This window comes from Thermobia domestica, chromosome 10, assembly GCF_964235325.1.
Source record: "Thermobia domestica chromosome 10, izTheDome1.hap1.1, whole genome shotgun sequence".
In the NCBI taxonomy this organism is placed as follows: domain Eukaryota; kingdom Metazoa; phylum Arthropoda; class Insecta; order Zygentoma; family Lepismatidae; genus Thermobia; species Thermobia domestica.
Genome location: NC_137463.1, coordinates 75,701,682 through 75,722,587, shown reverse-complemented (window position 1 = coordinate 75,722,587; position 20,906 = coordinate 75,701,682). Strand labels below are relative to the sequence as shown.

At 34.1% G+C, this 20,906-nt stretch overlaps 1 protein-coding gene across 2 annotated transcripts in view; it reads left to right on the top strand.

Annotated features, from left to right (window-relative positions):
* AlaRS-m (alanine--tRNA ligase, mitochondrial) overlaps positions 1-20,906 on the top strand; it is a 41,988-nt gene that overhangs the window by 12,784 nt on the left and 8,298 nt on the right. The window contains exons 3-8 of one of the 2 annotated variants that reach the window (XM_081728151.1): positions 1,494-1,667; positions 5,348-5,493; positions 7,743-7,934; positions 15,177-15,321; positions 17,176-17,303; positions 19,533-20,906. The exon at positions 19,533-20,906 is cut by the window's right edge and continues 67 nt beyond it. In XM_081728151.1, coding sequence (XP_081584277.1) covers positions 1,494-1,667; positions 5,348-5,493; positions 7,743-7,934; positions 15,177-15,321; positions 17,176-17,303; positions 19,533-20,906 — 2,159 coding nt within the window. The remainder of the gene's footprint in view (positions 1-1,493; positions 1,668-5,347; positions 5,494-7,742; positions 7,935-15,176; positions 15,322-17,175; positions 17,304-19,532) is intronic. The other variant, XM_081728152.1, reaches the window with a different exon arrangement.

Here is a 20,906-nt window from a genome sequence, read left to right as displayed (position 1 = left end):
AATTCATCACCTACTCGTAAGAAGCATAGCACAAGACGAACATCATAAACCACACAAACACACACATACAACGTTGAGCGGAGCGTTAACTATTACGAGAGAAAACTAAAAGACTATTATGATAGAAGAAAGAATAGATACAGAAGGGTGCTCAACCCCACCTTGAGAGCTTAAGCATCCACCAACCATCCACTGTGCTTTAGAAAGAATAAAAGCTGAAGTGAGAATAAAGCTCACTGTTTCACATGTGACAGCAAGAACTGAAGCTTTAGTAACAAGTTCCTGTCTTTTTCCATTTATTTTTATAGTATTTTTCTTAGAAAACTGCCAATGCAAAACATAAATCACACGAAAAAGTCACTTTACCTCCCAAAAAAGTAACTTTTAGTGACAAATTTTTAAAAAAGTAACTTTTAGTGACCAACTTGAAAAAAAGTAACTTTTAGTTAAAAAAGTGACTCGCTATGAGCCCTGGAAATGTGTAAGATAATAATGTTAGAAGCGCAGAATAATGAGATAAGGAAATAAAAATAATTTTATAAAAAAACTCATAGTAATAATAAAAGGTAAGTTCAAATTAAGTTGCTAAGGATAATTTAGAAAAGAAAATATCAAAATCTTCCTGATTTTCGAATAACAGTAAGAACCTTGAAACATCACGGTAGTCCTTGATTACATGAACAGAGTGGTTCCTATTAATGGAGAAGATAATATATTAAACAGAACAAGAGAATCCTAACATGGAACGAAAACTCTGCGCTTTCATACCTGTAAGTTGATGAAAGTGCGAGAAAATAAATCTTATAGCAATCTTGCCTGCCAACTGTAAAATAAAGACATTTTGGAACGCAAACTGGATTCAAGATGATTCCACTGGTGTCCCAGTTTCGTCTCAGATTTAGTTCAGAGAATTTGTGATACATATTTATATAGTACTTAAATAATGCGACACCACCAACAAAAATAATGCGACTTATAAGTAAATTTGCAACACCACCAACTAAAATCAATTTGAAGACTGATGTACAGAGATTACGAAAATGTTCCAGTGATTTACAGTTTGAAACATTGATATATTGTGAGAGTGCATTCTAGGTTGTTTGTAATTTCTCGATGCACACTTTCAATAAATTCCGCATCCTTTACAAAAGAAATACCTATAATAAAGATAAACTAATCGCTTAGCAAAACAAACCAATTTTTTTATTATAAAACTTAATATCCTCCGACAGTGACACCAACTTGTCTTCATTAGACTATCTGATAGAGTCTGATGAAGCCAAGTGATTATTTGGCGAAAGTGTTACAAGATATTAAGTTATAATAATAAATTTGTTTTCTTTGCTCTCAAACACGATTAATTTATTTTTTTATTATAGTATAAATAAGCAAAGCTAATATAGTGGAGAATATTACAAGAAATATCTGTAATCGCTAATGACTTCTAACCATAATTTATTAGATGTGCTAAAGTAGTAATGTTTTGATTTTAGTTCAAGAACGTTTTCCTGGGATTGAATCCTGCACCTTGTAAGAGGGCTGTAAATAGCCAAAAATGTATACGAGTTGGCGGAAAACACAATGATCTTGATGCTGTAGGAAAAGATGGATATCATCATACATTTTTTGAAATGTTAGGCAATTGGTCATTTGGCGACTACTTTAAGGTAAGTGTTATTACTTTTGGTTTTTGTCATAACTTTGTTCAGTCTACTAATAAAAATGAGTGAAACAATGTTGGCCTGTGCAGGTGAGAATGGTGCTCAGTTCTACACTATTTTAGAAATGAAAGTGGATACTGGATAAACGTTAATTGTTAAATTGTACTCAAGCAGATCTGTTCCATTGGATTGGATGCGTTGGATACAATGATGACGTCAGAAGTGACCACGAGCACAGTATCCCCGGGTGATTATGCTTGTCGTCTGATTATCTTTCTCACACATGTAATGTAGGTCAACAAATACAAACTAATTGTTATCGAGTGTATGGGACACACTATAAAATAACGGATTACTCACTAATGTTCCTCAGTCAATTTTTCTTCCTATATCGAACGCACTTCCTCAGGGACAAACAATGCTTTAAACACTTTTACAATATGATCCAACAATGGTAATTTAAGAACAACTATGAAAATTTTTATTTGTACTGATGGTCAGTTGCCGTTCCCAGTATATTGTAGATTACTCTTATTATTTTAATGCATTTTTATGTATATTCCAGTTTTTTTCATCAAATGGATTTTTCTTAATTGATTTCGTAGTTCTAATCATTCATAAGGCGACTTATTTAAATCGAAGTGCATAATGTAGCCAGATTATTATTATTCTATTTTTTCTTTATCCACATTCGTACCATAAAATTTTAATTTGGCCATTCAGAATGTATTATGTATATTAAAAGTACATATGTAATAACATTTTTAAGCTAACGTTTTGTTAATGTAATTGGTAATGATTCGGTCCCAGTCTCTATCCACATTTCCTTTATCAGCATTCAATTGTTAATATTTTGTTGTAATTTAATACGCTTCAAATACATCAATTTCGATATTTGAGGTAGCATGGTGTAATACTTTCAAATCTTGTACCAAGTGTTTGTGTAACTTGAAGATGCTTCGGTAAATCTGATATAGTTTCTTTGTCCTCTCTAGATTCCCTAGAGTGTGAGTGGTAGAGCGCTTACCTCTGGTGCGTGGGTCCCTATTCGATCCCCGGCCAAGTAAGTTTGTGGTGGATAACATCATCTCCGGGTTTTCTCGGGGTACTCCCGCTTCTTCTCACATTTCATTCCACAAACTCTTCCATCATCATTCACTTGCCTTAATCATCCGTGTCTTAGCATAAAGGGTATAATCGTGAGACGTTAAACTGAAAGATTTCATTTCAATTATTCAACATTCCTTTGTGTGTTCTTTAAGCCTAGTGCTAATATTTCTCTTAGTCATTTCTATATATTTAGCTTCACATGTAAAAGAAATCTCGTAAATGCTGCTTAATGTATTTGTCTCACAAAATAATTATTATATTGGCTTAATGACCTTTCCATGATCCTAGGGAGTTTTAGGTGACTTTTAGGTAATGCTGTACGTACTATATTTCGGAGTCTGAACGACAAACACGGAAAGAGCGGGAAAGAAACCCACTGGAAGGCCTTAGGTTTTTGGCTTTTCAATATTTTTGTATTCTCTTATTCAATGCCCCTAACAATTTTAGAAACTTGAACAATAAAGAAGAAGAAAAAATTAAAAGTAAAAAAGAGAAGAACATTCAGTGGGTTTCCTTCACACTCTTTCGTAGTTTGTTGCTAAGACTCCGAAAAATAACAAAAACGCATAATCTGGAAGTCAGCCTAAAACCTCCGAGGAAGATGGGAAGGCCGTTAAGCCAATATAATAATTACTTTATGTAGAAAAACGCATTAAGTGGCATTTACGAGATTTCTTTTATATATGAAGATAAATATATAGAAATGATCAAAAGAAATATTAGCACTAGGCTTAAAGAGCTCACAGGGGATTTCGAGAGAAGAAAGAAGCTATATCAGGTTTATCAAAACACCTTCAAGTTAACCAAACATTGGTATAGAATTTGAAAGTTTTACATCATGCTACTTCAAATATCGAAATCAATGCATTTGAAGCATATTACATCAGGACAAAATATCCAAAACTGAATGCTGATAGGGCAAATGTGGATAGAGATTGGGACAGAATCATTACCAATTACATTAACAAAACAAACATTAGCTTAAAAACTCTATTACATATTTATCACATAAATATTTTTAATATATGTAATATTTTCTGAATATATTAACTAAAAATTTGTGGTATGGATGTGAATACAAAGTTAATATACTAGTATAATTAGCATACTGGCTACGTTGTGCACACTTCTATTTAAACAAGTCATCTCGCGAGTGATTGAAACTGGACTACGAATCCAGTTATGATGAATCTTTGTTAAAAAACCTGGAATATACGTAAAAAATACGTTAAAAAATAGGATTAACCTATAGTATACTGGGAACGGCAAGTGACCATTAGCACTGATAAAAATTTTCGTAATAGTTCTTAAACTAGTATAATTAGCATACTGGCTACGTTGTGCACACTTCTATTTAAACAAGTCATCTCGCGAGTGATTGAAACTGGACTACGAATCCAGTTATGATGAATCTTTGTTAAAAAACCTGGAATATACATAAAAAATACGTTAAAAAATAGGATTAACCTATAGTATACTGGGAACGGCAAGTGACCATTAGCACTGATAAAAATTTTCGTAATAGTTCTTAAATCACCATTGTTGATACAAAAAATACTTGAAAATCATATTGTGAAAAAGGTCTTAAGCCATTGTGTGTGTCCCTGAGGAAGTGAGTCCGAGTGCAACACTCGAAATGAAATGAAATCTTTGAGTTTTACGACCCACGGCTAGGCTAAAGAAGACGTTGATGATGCGAATGGAGAAATGAGGGAACAAAGAAAGTGGGAGGAAACAGAAGAACCCTGAGTAAACTCATGCATACTGTGTTTGTAACATTCGAAAATTAGAAAAGGAACATTAGTAGTGAGTAATTCGTTATAATATAAAGCTACCCTTTTCGGTATTAAAAGTGCCCGCCCCCTGTTTCTCCCCTTTCCCAAGATTTTTTTTTTTAGTTTAACGTCCCACATTGTGGACCAACACTAAGGGCAATGATGAAATGAATTATAATAGTGGAATGACAAAAGTGGGAGAAAACAGAATCCCGGAAAACACTCACATACGATGTGCGTCCACCACAAAGCCCACTTGGCGGGAGCTGGGATCGAACCAGGGACCATCCCCCCATGCCAGAGATGAGCGCTCTACCACTGAGTTCCAAGAAATTAAAACTGGTGTCGTCCCTGGTTGGATACGATTAGAACATTTTATTCAATTCGTGAAATTATTAGCTGTTTTGGGGGAGATGGAGGTAAAAGCTATGTAAGAGTAGACCTATAACTTAATTTAGAATTGGAACTACGTCGTTAATCGCTGGAAATTGAATCTGGATTTCCTGCACTAAAGCTAAACGCTAACCACCTGTGAAGGAGCTATGTACAGTATAGTTTAGTACTTACTTTTGAAATGAGAAATCACGAGTTCGATCTTCTTGTGCCATCCATCATAGATTATTATTGTAATATTTCCTAGCATTTTGTTACCCTAAAGAAGGTAATTACTTCAAGTCGCAGCGGAGATGTAATACTTCGTTATTATGACATATAACGGAATGAATTGTCACTCTTATCTATTTGCATATTTTTGTGTATCGCATCACTTAAGGTTGTCTTACAATTCGTTTTAACTTACAGAAAGAAGCCTGTGAAATGTCATGGAAGCTTCTAACTGAAGTATACAATATTCCACGGGAAAGACTTTATGTCACATACTTCGGAGGAGATGAAGAAACTGGCCTGGAACCTGACTTTGAAACAAGAGATATTTGGAGAGATATAGGGTAAGTTGCCAATTCTTTGGATATATGATTAATACACTTTCTTATTCCACCCCATTCTTTTATGGTTCTATATAGAGTGTTTTGTAATATATTTTTAGCACTCTCTTTTGAGGCAGATTCTTATAAACATAGGTACTACCACTAAACCAAACCACTTGACACAACGGCCCGATTCTGAGCCACTCCATGCCATCTGTTAGCGACTGGCGGAACTACATCCAGCCTACGTGACTCCCCAGTTTGCCTCACGACGCTGGGTAGACGCCGAAAATGGGGAAGCACCGGCCGGCAATCGAACGCGGGACAACGCTCTAACCACTAGACTATGGTGTACCCCTTTATAAGCATAGATGAAGCTTTTAAATCTGTCACAGTTTTGGAAAAATCAGGAATAAGTTTTCACCATTATGATTTTTTTCGCAAGTAAATATCAACTTGGCTTGTTCTTCTTCTTATATTATTATAATTATTTATTTATTTTCTCTTCTCTTCATCTAAAAGGGAGGCACGGTAATTTAGTGGTAAAGCACTTACCTCTGGTGCGTGGGGCTCCTGGTTCGGTCCCCAGCCAAGTAAGTTTGTAATGGAAAACATTGTGTCCGTGGATTTCCTCGGGGTACTCTTGTTTCCTCTTATATTATCATTCCGTCATCATTCCCTTGCCTTAATCACCCGTCTCCCGTACCCTAAAGGGCATAGTGATGGGACGTTAAACTGAAAGATTTGAAATACAATAATATACGGGTCATCCATAAGTATATAATTTTTTCTCTTTTTTCTCTTATTCTGAGATGTGCAGAAAGTTTCTAACAATTCTGTGTGTGTCCAATATTACGGTCTTCTGTACATTTTTTATGACTTTTTCTTCTTCAATTCCAATTGTTTCAAGTGTGTTTGTCAACGTCTTGTGGACCCTTCCGGTATCCGGTATTACTGTTGGATTGTTTTCACATTTTTGTATTTCCATTGTTCTCGTATGTTTTGGGCTAGTTGCTTCTATTTTTCTTTTTTCTCTATGTACTTTCTGCAGGTTTGTTGTGTTTGTTATTGCAATGTCTATTAGAAATCCCTCTTCTTTCACTTTGCTTATTACTATGGTTCCAGCCTGTTATTATGTACTTCTTTATCGTTTAGTACTGTTGAATCCCAGTAAAGGTTGTGTTAGTTTCTAGTATGGATTCCAGTTGGTATTTGTAATACAGTACTTCTTCTGGTATCATTGTTTGTTTTATTGCTATTTCTTGATGCATAATTTTTGCTACTTTATCGTGTATTTTCTTGTATTTAGTTTGTTTTATCAATTAGCATTCACTTGTGATATGTCGCATTGTTTCTTGATATATTTTACATCTTCTGCATTTGTCATCTTGTATGGCGATGTTTGTGAGGATGTCTTTCTTGTAGTGTTTTGTATTTATTACCTGGTCATTTATTCCTTGCACAGAGTGCCCACCTAACCGTGAAACTATGGATTTCGTATACGATGAAAAAAATCTGGAATAAGACCTACTACTTGAAAAACCTTAATCAAATTAACTCATATATCTGCTTCCGCTTCTAGGTATATCTCTTATTTTCATCCACCGAAATATCGTATCCCTATCTACGTGTTCGTGGTTGACTTATAGCAGGAATCGCCCATGTAGTGTTTTTTCTCTTCATTGCTTCATTATGTCCTCTGTTGTTTGTAATGTTGATATTGGTTTCGATTCTTTCGTCTGGCTCAGGTGAAGTGGTGTATATTTGGGGTCCACTGCCAATGTTTTTCTGTATAGTCTTTCATTTGCCTGTAATGTAAATTTCGGATGTTGATTAGTCTTCGTACTTCTTTGTTTTTATAATAATAATAATAATAATAATAATAATAATAAAGTGCATATTTTCCTTTTTATGCATAAATTAGGTAGAAGAGAAAATGAGAGATTTAACAAAATATGGTTTATGGTTTTTTCCTTTTTATTTTAAAGTTAAATTTTATGTGAATTTTTAAGTTGATATTTAGAGCATTGCAGTAACAGAGAGTTCATGCTAACTAGATTTTCTAATGTATGTGTGTTCCCAGGAAATAATTTTGTGCTAAAAATAATTTGTCTCGTGCTTAATTTCCTACTTGTTGAATTGAGGTTTGGAAACTGACGTGAGTCTAGGAAAACTGCTCAAAAACCAATAATTGCCATTATTGTCTTTTTTATTTATTTTTCAGGAAATCTTTCAAGCATAAATGATAAAAATTTTCATTTATTTTGCAGGGTTTCTTCTGACCGTATTCTACCTTTCGGCGTTAAGGACAATTTCTGGGAAATGGCACTGTCAGGTCCATGCGGTCCATGTACAGAGATTCATTACGACCATACAGGAAGAAGCGTTTCGGGAGAAAGAGTTAATATGGGAGATCCTACTCTTACAGAATTGTGGAATATAGTTTTTATTCAATATGATAGGTTAGTTTGGGTCTATAGTTTATTGATAGGTTAGCTTGGGGTCTTCAGTTTTACGTAGACTAAACTGTCTGTCACGTGTTCAACAAATTTTGTTGGAAAAATATTTGTCAGAGAGTTAAAGATAGGGGAAACTTAGTGTAGCAATGATTATTATACCTTAGCCAGTGATATGTGGCTAGTCGGATCAAGGGGGCCGATTAAATATTGACTTGCGTGATCGTAAAACATCTTTGCTATCAATTTACGACAAACAACGGGGCCAATTGAATATCGTTCTTCCGAACCTTTCGACTGGTGTCATTACACAAATTCTGAAAATATATTTATATGTTTAACGTTGTTTGTAGGAAATTGATTGCAAAGATGCGTTGCGATCACGCATTTAATCTGCCCCTAGATCTTACAGAGAAATATTAATTTGCTATATTTTACGATCTACACCCTCCATTCCAAAAGAAACCGAACGTTTTAAAAAACAAAAAAGCAATGTACATTTTGGAACAAATCATTTTTATTAATCAATGTATTCCCCTTCTGCATCGATACACATATTTGCACGCTCCAACAAGTTGTCAAACGACTTCTCAATGTCCTTTATTGGAATGGTCTTTAGGACGGCGGTCGTCGCCTTCTCAATGGCATCAATCGATGTGTGCCACTTTCCTTTCATCGCCAAATGCAGTTTCGGGAACAGATAGAAATCTCACGGAGCGAGATTTGGTGAATAGGGCGGATGATGCAACCGAATAATGTGATTTTTGACCAAAAATTCAGTTACAAGTCGCGAACGATGTTATGGTGCATTATCGTCCAAAAGAGTCCAACTGCCGATTTCGCGATATTCGGGCCGAATACGACGAATTCTTGCCAGCAAACGCTTGCCATGACGCCCAAGTAAAACTCTCCAGTGACTGTCTGGCCGGGCTAAACAAATTCTTTGTGGATAATTCCTTTTGAATCGTAAAAACAAATCAGCATCACTTTAACTTTTGACTTCACCAAGCGACTTTTTTTGGGTGTTCCTTCATCCGGCGCTCTCCATTCAGCACTTTGCCGCTTTGTTTCGGGCTCATATTCAAAACACCACGTCTCGTCACCAGTTACAATCGATTTCAAGAAGTTTCGATCCTGCCGAGCACTTTTAACGATGTCTTTGCAATGCGCAATTCGATCAACTTTTTGGTCTTCGGTGAGTTTGTGTGGTACAAACCGCGAATTAACCTTCTTAAGGCCCAAAACTTCGGTCAAAATGCGGTATGCGGTTGTTTGAGGAATGCCTAATTCCATTTCAATAACTTTCACCGACGATTTTTTGTTATGTTTGATGAATTCACGCACTTTTTCGATGTTTTCTTCCGATAATCCGGTTCTGGGACGGCCTGATCTTTCGTCATCATCCAGCGTCTCTCTACCCGATTTGAATCGCCTGAACCACTCGTAAACTTGCGTACGGGATAGACACTCATCACCATATGCATTTTGTAGCATTTGGTGCGTTTCACTAAAAGTTTTACCCAGTTTAACACAAAACTCAATTGCAGCTCGTTGTTTGAAACTCATTTTCCGACCGATGTACACAACACACTGACAGTTGAAACGCAATAACTTTGTTGCCGTGCATCCAAATGTCATGACATTTATACCAGTTGCCAATGAGGGACTACGCCATCTACCGGTAAAATATTACAACAGATGTCACTAGTGGTACTATTTGTTTTCAAAAGTTCGGTTTCTTTTGGAATGGAGGGTGTATATAGGACTCATTTATTCTCAGGAATACATTTAGATGATAGTGCTCATTATCATTAATATTTGGAAAAGATTTTATCTCACCAGGGACTTAAAACTAGCTGATTAATCGAAATGGAGCTATGTGTTAAAGAATAAAAGACGCAGAGTTATCCGACATTTCCTCGTAGTCTATAGATCGCTACTTGCTTTTGATATCAATTGCAAAATGACTATTTCGGAGTAGTTACGTATTTGCTAAGGTTAAACTGTATGAAAGGCGGTTCTAATTTACTGCTGAACATCAGTGCAGAAGTTGTTCGTATAAGCAGAGATAACCCAAATGAAGTAGCTGTAAGATTCATCTGAGAAAACTTCTTTCCACGTTCACAAGAAGATATTATAATTGTGACAAAATGCGCTGGATAGAGAATAGTATGTCTGGGACTTTACTTTCTCGGAGATATTCACTATGAACTGCTTCTCTTTCATTTAAGCGGAAATGTCAATGGTTGTGAAGGCAAGCTGTGAAATATAAATAGATGGAATAAATTGGCAGGAATTACAAACTATTGATTGCACTACCTTTTAAGTACATGTAATATACTGTTATTTCAAGCTTCTAATTGATTTAAATGGAAAAATCCATTTCATAAATAGAAAAACCTGGAGAAATTGCATTTTTTTAAAAGTTGCTAAAAAAGACGCCGGACTGCGTACCGTTACATACTGCCAGAAAAAAAATATATGACACGCTATATATGAGAGAATAGTTTTTCTTTACCTCTTAATATATTAAATTTTTAACTTATCCAACATTTTGTTTAAGAGAAAGGGAACGAGAAAAATACTGTACTGTAATCGTCTAATTGACATAGAATTCCAACAATTTTTAAAAAATCGGAGATAATGTGGCACAATTATGAAATATATCTAGTTGTTAACACATTGTAACTGGTTTAGAGTACAACGTAATCGTTGAGCCCTAGTTCAAATAAGTGAGTTGCACACGTATTAAATTAGCACAAAAACTGCAAATGTTGCTTATTCGAATGTATTTATTGTATAGTTAAACCTAGGCTGCTTACAGCCATCTTACTACCATATGTTATATCGTTGCTATCGTTACACAATCAACATTCTATGATACAAAACATTTATATAATTATAACTTTTTAAAATAAAATATAACTTCTTCTTCTAACCTATATAAAATAATTAAATAGTTGGCTAGTTTATAACACCTTTGATTAAAATATCTAAATGGTGCAGGTAAAGAATAATACATGCATGCCGAATAATACATTCTGTCGTTCTATCTTTAATGGCTCCCGACAGGACTTCTTGAAGTGATTTAGCACTTCTAGAAAGAATTCTGGACCGTATGACAACTTTACAAAGATAAGTATACATTAATTATTGGATAGCCCTCGTATATACAAAATTCACAATACATATAAATACATATCTTTATATTCCTTTTTATTTATTCTTTATATTAATTATATTCTTTTATAATTAATTATACTTCAAATTCTTTATAACATCGTAGAGGAGGGTCTATTCCAAAAATTATGAACAATTAAAAGTTTGTTTTTGGTCCAAGCATAGCTTTTTTTTCTTTAAAGTAACATGGTCGAGGCTCACTGAATATTTAAACTCATTAAAAATAAGGATGTTACAAAATATATTTCCTGCACTTGATAATTAGGTGTCACATATATTCATTACATAGGTAAAATACAACATAGATAATATAGAATTCAGAAGAAGAAAAATAAGATGAAATTATGATAGGAAAAATCAACAAAATTGATGTTAATTAAATTATAAGATAACGTGGTTTAATATTGGATCACAACTGATTGAAATGAAATATTGGTTAACACACAAATATTAAATTAACGTTGCTTATTCGAATGTATTTCATTAATTTTTAACATAATCCGCGCTGTGGAAAAGGTTTTTAGAAAAACAAAATCATTTTCAGTGGAATCTATATCTAATTCTATATCATCATCGAATCTCCAAAATCAATTGACGATCGATAGGTATTGATACATTGCATTAGTATGCACAACTTTTAATTTAGTTTCATCCTCAATAAATTGCTTAGATACACTTAACGTTGGTGTGGTTTCAACCCAAGCCACATCAGCACGATCTAGTTTAAATTAAAAGGATTAGTAGATTCCAATAAAGTACATTGTATTCCGCACTCTTGAGTATGTTCCGATCGATTACATAAAGATACTGAATTTGAGTTTCTGTTACTGCAAACTTGTCCATCTAGGAGTCTATTTTGTGACCAATTACGCTGATTCGTATTGCGATTTCTACTAGGATTCCTATTATAATTTCGGTAACTTCTGTTACCGTTACCATATCTATAATTAGGTTGAGTTGAATTGCCGGTACTATTTTGATTATTTGTTCTAGTACCAAAATAATGAACACTATTTCCTGAAGAATTAACACTATCTTTATTTTGAATATTTAAATTTCGAATGTGCGCATAATTAATATTATTACGTCTAGAGGTAACCTGTTTTTTTTCTGGATTTCTGCTATTTCTTTGTGCTAGAAATTGACTTTCGTAGCTCTGAACTAAAATGATTAAATGATTAAAATTGACACATTGAGCGGTCATCAACATTTGTTGTAATCTAAATGGTAATAAAATACGGACAGAAGCTATTATACGTGATTCTGGTTGGTTTGGGTTGAGTGCTTTTAATTCATTATATGTGGCCACTACAAACTCAGTAACATTTTTATGTATCTTAGGGTCAAATGATTTCGTTCTTAGCAATGCGTCCCTATTTGCTAACATGAAATCGTTCTCATAGTTTGCCAATAACGCCTCTTTAAAATCAGAATACCCATTAATGTTATCTCGGATTGCTTTGTACCAAGTCAAACATGGGGGCAATAAAACATGAGGAAGAAGTTTCATGAATTTCGACTCTTTAATTCCCATTAATTCGCACTCATCCTCGAATTTTTCTATAAATACCCTAGCCGGGATATCCTCAGGTACACCACTGAATTTTGTTAAGGATTTTATTTCACTGAATCGCAAAGGCGTATCAGTACTATAAGATTTAGAACATTTACAGTTACCGTGAGAGTTCTTACTCTTTCGTGTAGGATGCTTCGTTCTTCTTCCTGGTTCGGTGCTCGCCTCACTATCAACCGATGATCCACTATCTTCAAAAATTACTTGGGAATGAGGTGTTGGTTCTGTCCCATTATCAGGAGGTCGATTGATATTCCTAGGTCCATCAAAACGCTCCATCTCCTTAGCAAAAATATACTTTTCCTGGAAAGTATGAAACTCCTCTTGAAGTCCTTTAATCCTATTAGAATGTTCGCTTACAACCGATTCTATAACTTCGACGGTATTTTGTACTTCGGTATAAGTTTCAGCTACCTTTTCCATTTTCTGGTCGCATTTCTCAAATCTGGTATTAATTTGTACATTCATTTGGTTCTGCTGCTGATGTAACTGTTCCCATTTATGGTCGTTTCTCTGCTGTAACTGTTCCAGCCGCTGATATATATTATCTTCTAGTTTGTGTTGAAGTCGGTTCATTTTGTCATCAAATTGGTCTTCAATTTTATGCTGCAAAGCATTCATTTTGTCATCCAACTGCTTGTTCAATTGCTCTTCAATTTTATGCTGCAAAGCATCCATTTTGTCATCCAACTGCTGTTGAGACTTGTTCATTTTATCCTCAAATTGTTCTTTAATTTTATGCTGCAAAGCATCCATTTTGTCCTCAAATTGCTCTTCAATTTTATGCTGCAAAGCATCCATTTTGTCATCCAACTGCTGTTGAGACACATCAATTTTCCGTTGCACGTCGTTCATTTGACGAGATATTTGTTTGAGTACGTCTGCCAAATTCTCAGATGCACCTGTTTCACTTTGAATAGTCCTAATATCGTTAACCTCACTATCTGATAAATCCATCTTAGTGTTTCTATATATTAACTTTCCACTCCTCAAGATGGTATAATTATTAATCGACTCAATGATGTATGTAGTTTAACTATACTTTCAAACAGTACCTTAATGAATAAAACAATTTTGTAGCACTCACTTGTGTTCTCTGCTAAACTTGGTTTACTCAACTTCTTACCAGTTTTTAGCTACTCCCGGGTTTCGGCACCATTATACAACGTAATCGTTGAGCCCTAGTTCAAATAAGTGAGTTGCACACGTATTAAATTAGCACAAAAACTGCAAATGTTGCTTATTCGAATGTATTTATTGTATAGTTAAACCTAGGCTGCTTACAGCCATCTTACTACCATATGTTATATCGTTGCTATCGTTACACAATCAACATTCTATGATACAAAACATTTATATAATTATAACTTTTTAAAATAAAATATAACTTCTTCTAACCTATATAAAATAATTAAATAGTTGGCTAGTTTATAACACCTTTGATTAAAATATCTAAATGGTGCAGGTAAAGAATAATACATGCATGCCGAATAATACATGCTGTCGTTCTAAGAGGAGACCGGAGCATAAGCGCATCCAAGATTATTGTTTGAGGATTGAGGGTGTTATTGTTCCTGTACATGTAAGGAAGTTGGATATAATACGATACAGCTATATTGTCATACGCATTTTTTAAGATACGGTAGAGCTATAAGGATACAAAAACTAAAGATAAAAGTTTAGAGCTGGTATTTTGAATATTACTCCAAAAATTTTACTATATTATTTGCATTTTAAACCATTATTGTTTGTAATTCTTTTATTAAATCCCTTAGTTCCTTTTATGGGTGCGTCATTGGACAGGATAACTACGTGAAAAAGACATTAGAGGTGCTGAAATTTAAATAAATACAAATGATATTGGAGTCGATTGTAGTTTAAGTTGTCTCAGATGACGAATCGGATGATATTACAGTGGTGTTCTCGTTTTAATTCCATTATTATGAATGTTCTGGACTTCATATAAACTTTAAAATTTCCAGCACAAGATATCCTAGCTCTGGCTAAAGAGAAAACGTTGTTCTGTAGCATCCATCCAAAATGAGGCACACGTGTCGGGAGATTGATCCAACCATTATCAGCCGAGTGTTAATGGAGTTGCAGTATTCACTGTACCTCAATGAAATGAATAATTTTTCGGACAGTGTTGTCGCTCCATATGATTCCAGATTTTTTTTTTTTTTTTTTTTTTTTGCGAGGGAGGGAGCAAGGGCAAGAGAACATCCTGTAATAGAATTTACATTAAGAATTACGTTTAAATTTCTTCACTTTTCTATTAGAGACAATATAAATATTAAATATCCCCTCTCAAAAATTATAATTAATAAATTATAATTTTAATACTTTTAATTATGAATGAGAGGTAAATAAAAATATGTAAAATACAGTTCCATGCATGAACAGATTAATACTTATGTCAATTTCCGTTATTGACATGCTATATTTATTATTTTAAATGTTCTAATAGTTCGTATTTTAACAACTCAATATTGCAGGAAGGAGAATGGTTCGTTGGAAGATCTTCCTTGTTTTCACGTAGACACAGGAATGGGTTTAGAGAGATTGGTGGCTGTTCTGCAGGGAGTTTTGTCAAACTATGACACGGATCTCTTCTTACCGATTTTTACAGGCATCCAAAAGGTAGGAAATTTAATTAGTTTTACATACAATGTTAACATGGTAAGTAATAATATATTTTCATTTTCCTTTTTAAGGGAATTACTGGTGGATTGATGTAAGTATAAGGAAAATACAGTGTACTTTGTAGAATTTTCGTGTTTAGTGCGCCTGAGTGTTATGTCACAAGTTTTACTTTAGGCTACAGCTTGTGGGTGTAATGGGACAATAACTTTAACTAGAGTATTCCGTGACTGCTTGTTTCTAATTTTATAAATTAGTTTATCACTTATTCGTACTTTCTGTTGTCAGGACGGACATAGTTCAGTGCATATCTTCTTGATTTTATTAGGATTAGCGTTAGCGTTATACTAACGTATTTTAGGCATCATGGTTTGTAACATGATTCAGATTTATTCGTAAAATTTCGTTAGATTCATTTCATAATTACAGAAAGACAGAATTTAAAATTTGAGATTAATTCCACTTGTTATAGTGACATGACATGCCTTACCAAGAACATCCGATCATAGCACTAGTAAAAAATACCCATGCCTTGTTAAATTTCTAATTTCGCTTTTTATACTAATTTAAGGACGTTGAATCCAAAGAAGTCGTTTTAAAAGTAACCCTCTATGGCGTCACGAAAAAAAAAATAAATAAATAAATAAAAAAAAAATGATCTCAAAGTTGGAATCTTTGAAGTACCGCTTATGTCAGTAGTAAAAGTTCGTACGCTTAGATATATTTCTAATTGCACTTTTTATACTAACTTGAGGACGCTTAATTCAAGGAAACTATTTTTAAACTTATCCATCGATCCGTCCATGACGTCACGAGAAAAGTGACCTCAAATTTAGAATCTTCGAAGTACCGCTTATATCAACAGTAAAAGGGCTCACGCTTGAATACATTTATAATTGCGTTTTCTATTTTAATTTGAGGGAGCTAAATCGAAAGGAACTATTTTCAAACTTATCCGTCCATGGCGTCACCAGAAAAATGAGCTAAAAGTTAGAGTCTTTGAAGTACTGCTTATGTCGCGTGATCCATAAGTTTTAAAATATTGTCTTTGGATTCAGTGTCCTCAAATCAGTATAAAAAGCACAATTAGAAATTTGTGTAAGTGTGGACACTTTTCACTAGTGGCATGATCGGATGTTCTTTCGCATATAAAAATAGTAGTCTTCACAATCCATTCTAATAATACCTGTTTCTTTAAATAAGGATTTTTTTTTTATTTAGTCATATTTCAATATTGCAACTTTTTTAATGTAGTAAAATTGCTCTTACGAAGACACTTATAAACAGAGTAGATAATTAGATCTTTTACTTAGGCGTATATATTACATATATATATATGTAGCTTGAGAAGAATGACACTGATTAGGCTGTTTCAAATAAACAAAATTGATGCACCAGTTATGCGTCACTATACACATAATTATGAAATTTCACACTGCATCTGTTGAGGTATTTTATGGTCTAGCACCGAAGGCTGTAATTGTGTCTTGATGAAATTTATATATGACCACTGGAGAAGTATACGTGTATTATTTGAAAACAAAAAATCAAAATCGACACACTTATGTCAAAGTTAATGTGCGTGAACATATCGATATATTTTGAATTGTAATAAATTTGTTGGTAAATTAAAAAAAAAATATATAAAAAACAATATATATATATATAAACGGTCGAAGTGAGAACCTTTCAAGTCAAATAAAAATGGAAAGTTAATATGTATATTAATAATCTGAGAGTGAATGCATGCAAAAGACGATAAGAATATCCTGTATATTTAATATGTAAAGTATATTTGAAATTTTTCATTATAATGTTTAATATGTTAATTATGTTTGCAAATTTTTATTGTAGTTTACCAAAGCTCCATCGTATACTGGAAGATTCGAAGACAATGCAGTTGATACAGCCTACAGAATTATAGCAGATCATGCTCGGATGATAACTGTGGCTTTAGCGGATGGATTACTCCCAGATCAAAAGTAAGTTCATATAAGGGAAAATCTCAGCTTTGTTTAGGTTGTGCTGTTCAATTTGGTAATGCCTTGTTTCTTTATACTTTTTCAGGAGGAAAATCAAGAAAATTTTAGGAAGTTTCTATCATATAGCTAGGTATTAACCACCTTAAAACAGTTGAACATTTTCTTCAAACTTGATTTGGTTCTCAATTTTACATGCTGAAGGAGAAGTAAGCCCTTTAGAGCTAAAGATACTACTAAAATGTTATTACCCTCTTGTTCTTTGCTTCACTTCAAAAAAGGTAAATTTTAGAAAACTTTACAGTATTCTTTACTCTTTAATATCGCTTCAAGATTCCCATTAGGTATACATGATTTCGTTCACGAACTTTTAATGAAATATCACACTCAACAATTTAACATTTACCGTATAGATACACAAAAACAGTACAAAAATGTAAATTGTTTAAATTTTATATCTGCCTTTACTAATGATAGACTAACTGTAATGTATCCGTTAAGGTTGGCAACATGTAATCATCCAGAGCAGATAGAGGCAGATAATTATATAGACCACTTCGAAAACTTATAAGTGGCAGATGGTGACATTCATTGAAGAAACATGCATTGACAAGGAAAAGAAGCTCCGTAGCTATATGGGATACCTCCCTCCCCCCCCCCCCTATGTTTATCGCTGTATTGGTTTGCCCAGTTACCCTATTGACTCGTAGCACTTCTCTCTTTGGGAACAAATGTTTTATCTGAATTTGCTTATATCATTCCACACCAGATCATCCAGTTTAAATACAATTGTCCATCCATTCATGTCGGATTTTTATGAAAGTTAGTATATAGCAACTACAGTGAAATACAGGGTGATTTTTTTTTAAAAAAAAGAACGGGTGGATTTCATTCGGTGATAACATCTTTAAAAATTGTTCAATTTTAATTATTATTATTATTATTATTATTATTATTATTATTATTATTATTATTATTATTATTATTATTATTATTATTATTATAGAACGGGTGACTTTCATTCGATCATAACATCTGTGAAAATTATTCAATTTTAATGCGATTTATTGCAAATGACGCTGGAATAATGAAACTTTTATCCAGGAGGGATGGTAATCACTTGCTTTTAAAGCAGATGTTCGAAATTTTTTCCATCTTCCCTTAGGCACAGTAGAACCTGTCGTTTCATGTTTACTGCAGTAACCCGCAATGTATTCTGGGTGAAGTCTGCAATTTCTCTTGTGATATTAGCTCGCAAATGTTCTAGTGTTCGTGGGTTATCACGGGATACACGTCTCTTCAGATAACCTCACAGAAAGTAATGTGGGGACTTAAGATCAGGCGACATCAGAAGCCACAACTTCTTACAAATGATCTGATCACCAAAGTAACTGCTAATCAGGACTATACTTTCATGAGACGTGTGACATGTGGCCTCATCGTGCTATAATAACCTTCTGTTCGTTCAGTGTCGTCCAATTGTTGGACAAATTCATTAAAAATGTTCATATAACGAGCTGTATTCACCCAAAAAAAAAAAAAAAAAGAAAAAAAGAAAAAGGATCCCCACTATTCGTGTTGCGGACACAGCACACCAGACTCTAATTTTAAGAGCATGAAACGGTGCCTCACCGATGGACTCCAACGGTGTTCCTTCTGATTACTGGTTGATCCGACAGATGCAGCACGATTTGGCAGGTCACCGGTTCACGTCTTTCCCAGAAATTGAAAATTGGCTCCTAATTGGATCGTCTCAAAGATGATACATTTTTCGAGATGGAATTCAAAAATTGCTGAGAGGTGTGAAAAAGTAGTAGCCAGCGATGGACAATACTTTGATTAATTTGTTCATTCATTTTGTTCTGAAATAAATGTATTTTCGACCACAAACAAACGAACCGAACTAATTTGTTCTCCCAATAAGTATGTGTAATGAGAGTGATTTGTTGGTAGTAAATGATCTATGAATTCGTGATGAGGAAGTATTTAGTTTCAATGAATATGATAGGAATGTATGTTTTATCATCTATCATCTTAGTTGAAATATCATTGTTTAGCAGTGTTCTTCGATTTAGGGAGTCTTAAATTGTAATTTTATGTGTTCTAATTTTAAGCGGTGAACATCTGGTCTTCTTATTCGAGTTATGATTTTTTTTTATATCTGCTTGTTTACTTCCCTATTTTCCTCCTCTTGGTGTCTTATTTTCTTTTCTTTTGTTTGTATCTTTCCAGCTACAAACTAAGAAGGATTATTAGACGAGCTGTAAATATGGGAAGAAAAGTGTTTGCTGTAGAACGAGGATTGTTGAGTGAAGTAGCAAATTATGTAGCGGAATCATTAGGAGAAACTTACCCTGAGATCAGGAAGAAACTCGAACGTGTGAAATTAATCTGTGAATATGAGGAAGAATTAATGTATTCATTGCAGAGGGACTCTTCGAAGGATTGGGAGAGGCTTATTGTGAAAGAGCCTGCACTTAAGGAACTAAATGTACTTGAAATGCCGAATATAGTAGCGGGCTATCAAGAATTAGAAAATAATGTAACATCCAATTCTGAGAAGCTATCAAAAATACCCGGCGACCTAGCTTTCAAATTGTATGATACTTACGGACTTGACAAAGATACAATTCTAAAGCTCGCATCCATTCATAAGTTACAGGTAGATTTAGAAGATTTTCAGAGATATTTAGATGAAATAAAAATTAAAAGCAAAGACACTGGAAGAACAGATGGAGTAGTTAGTCGTGCGATTATTGCGGAGTTAATAGACCAAGGAGTGGATCCGACAGACGATTCTGCTAAATATAGCTATAATAAATATGATAAATCCAAATACATGTTCCCTGCTGTAGTAAGTACAGTTGAGGCTATAATAGTTAATAATAACCTAGTGTATACTTTAACAGACGACTCCCCATGTTGCCTTATCCTGGATAAAACTTGCTTCTATCACGAAGCTGGTGGCCAAGTTAGTGATATTGGTTTTATTACATCCTCCAGTGGTGCTGAAATTTCTGTGAACTCTGTGTATAATGTACAGGGGTATGTAATTCACGTGGGTGAATTGACGGCAGGTGAAGTCTTTGTTGGTGATAAAGTGACATTGCAAATTGACCACAATCATCGTATAGCAAATATGCGTAACCACACTGCAACACATTTACTGAATGCAGTATTGCACAATTATCTAACTGCTACCTGTCAAAAATCAAGTTATGTTGGACCAAAGTATTTTAATTTCGATTTCTCATTATACAGAGACTCTATGACAATAGATGATATTCGCGTGGTGGAAAATAAGGTTCAAGAGTGTATAAGAAAATGTGTACCTGTAGAGCGGACTACTATGCCGCTACCGAAACTTCTAGAAATGGAAGATGTTGTATTGCTGCCAGGAGAAGTGTATCCGGATAATGTCCATGTAATTAATATTCAAGGTGATACCATAAAATCTCGAGAACCCTGCTGTGGTACTCATGTATTAAATACGGAAGATATTGAAGATTTCACCATATTAGCTATAAAATCAGCAGGCGTAGGGGTGCGAACTATTCGTGCAGTCACTGGAGAATTAGCAACAGCATCCAAGGAAAAGGCCACATC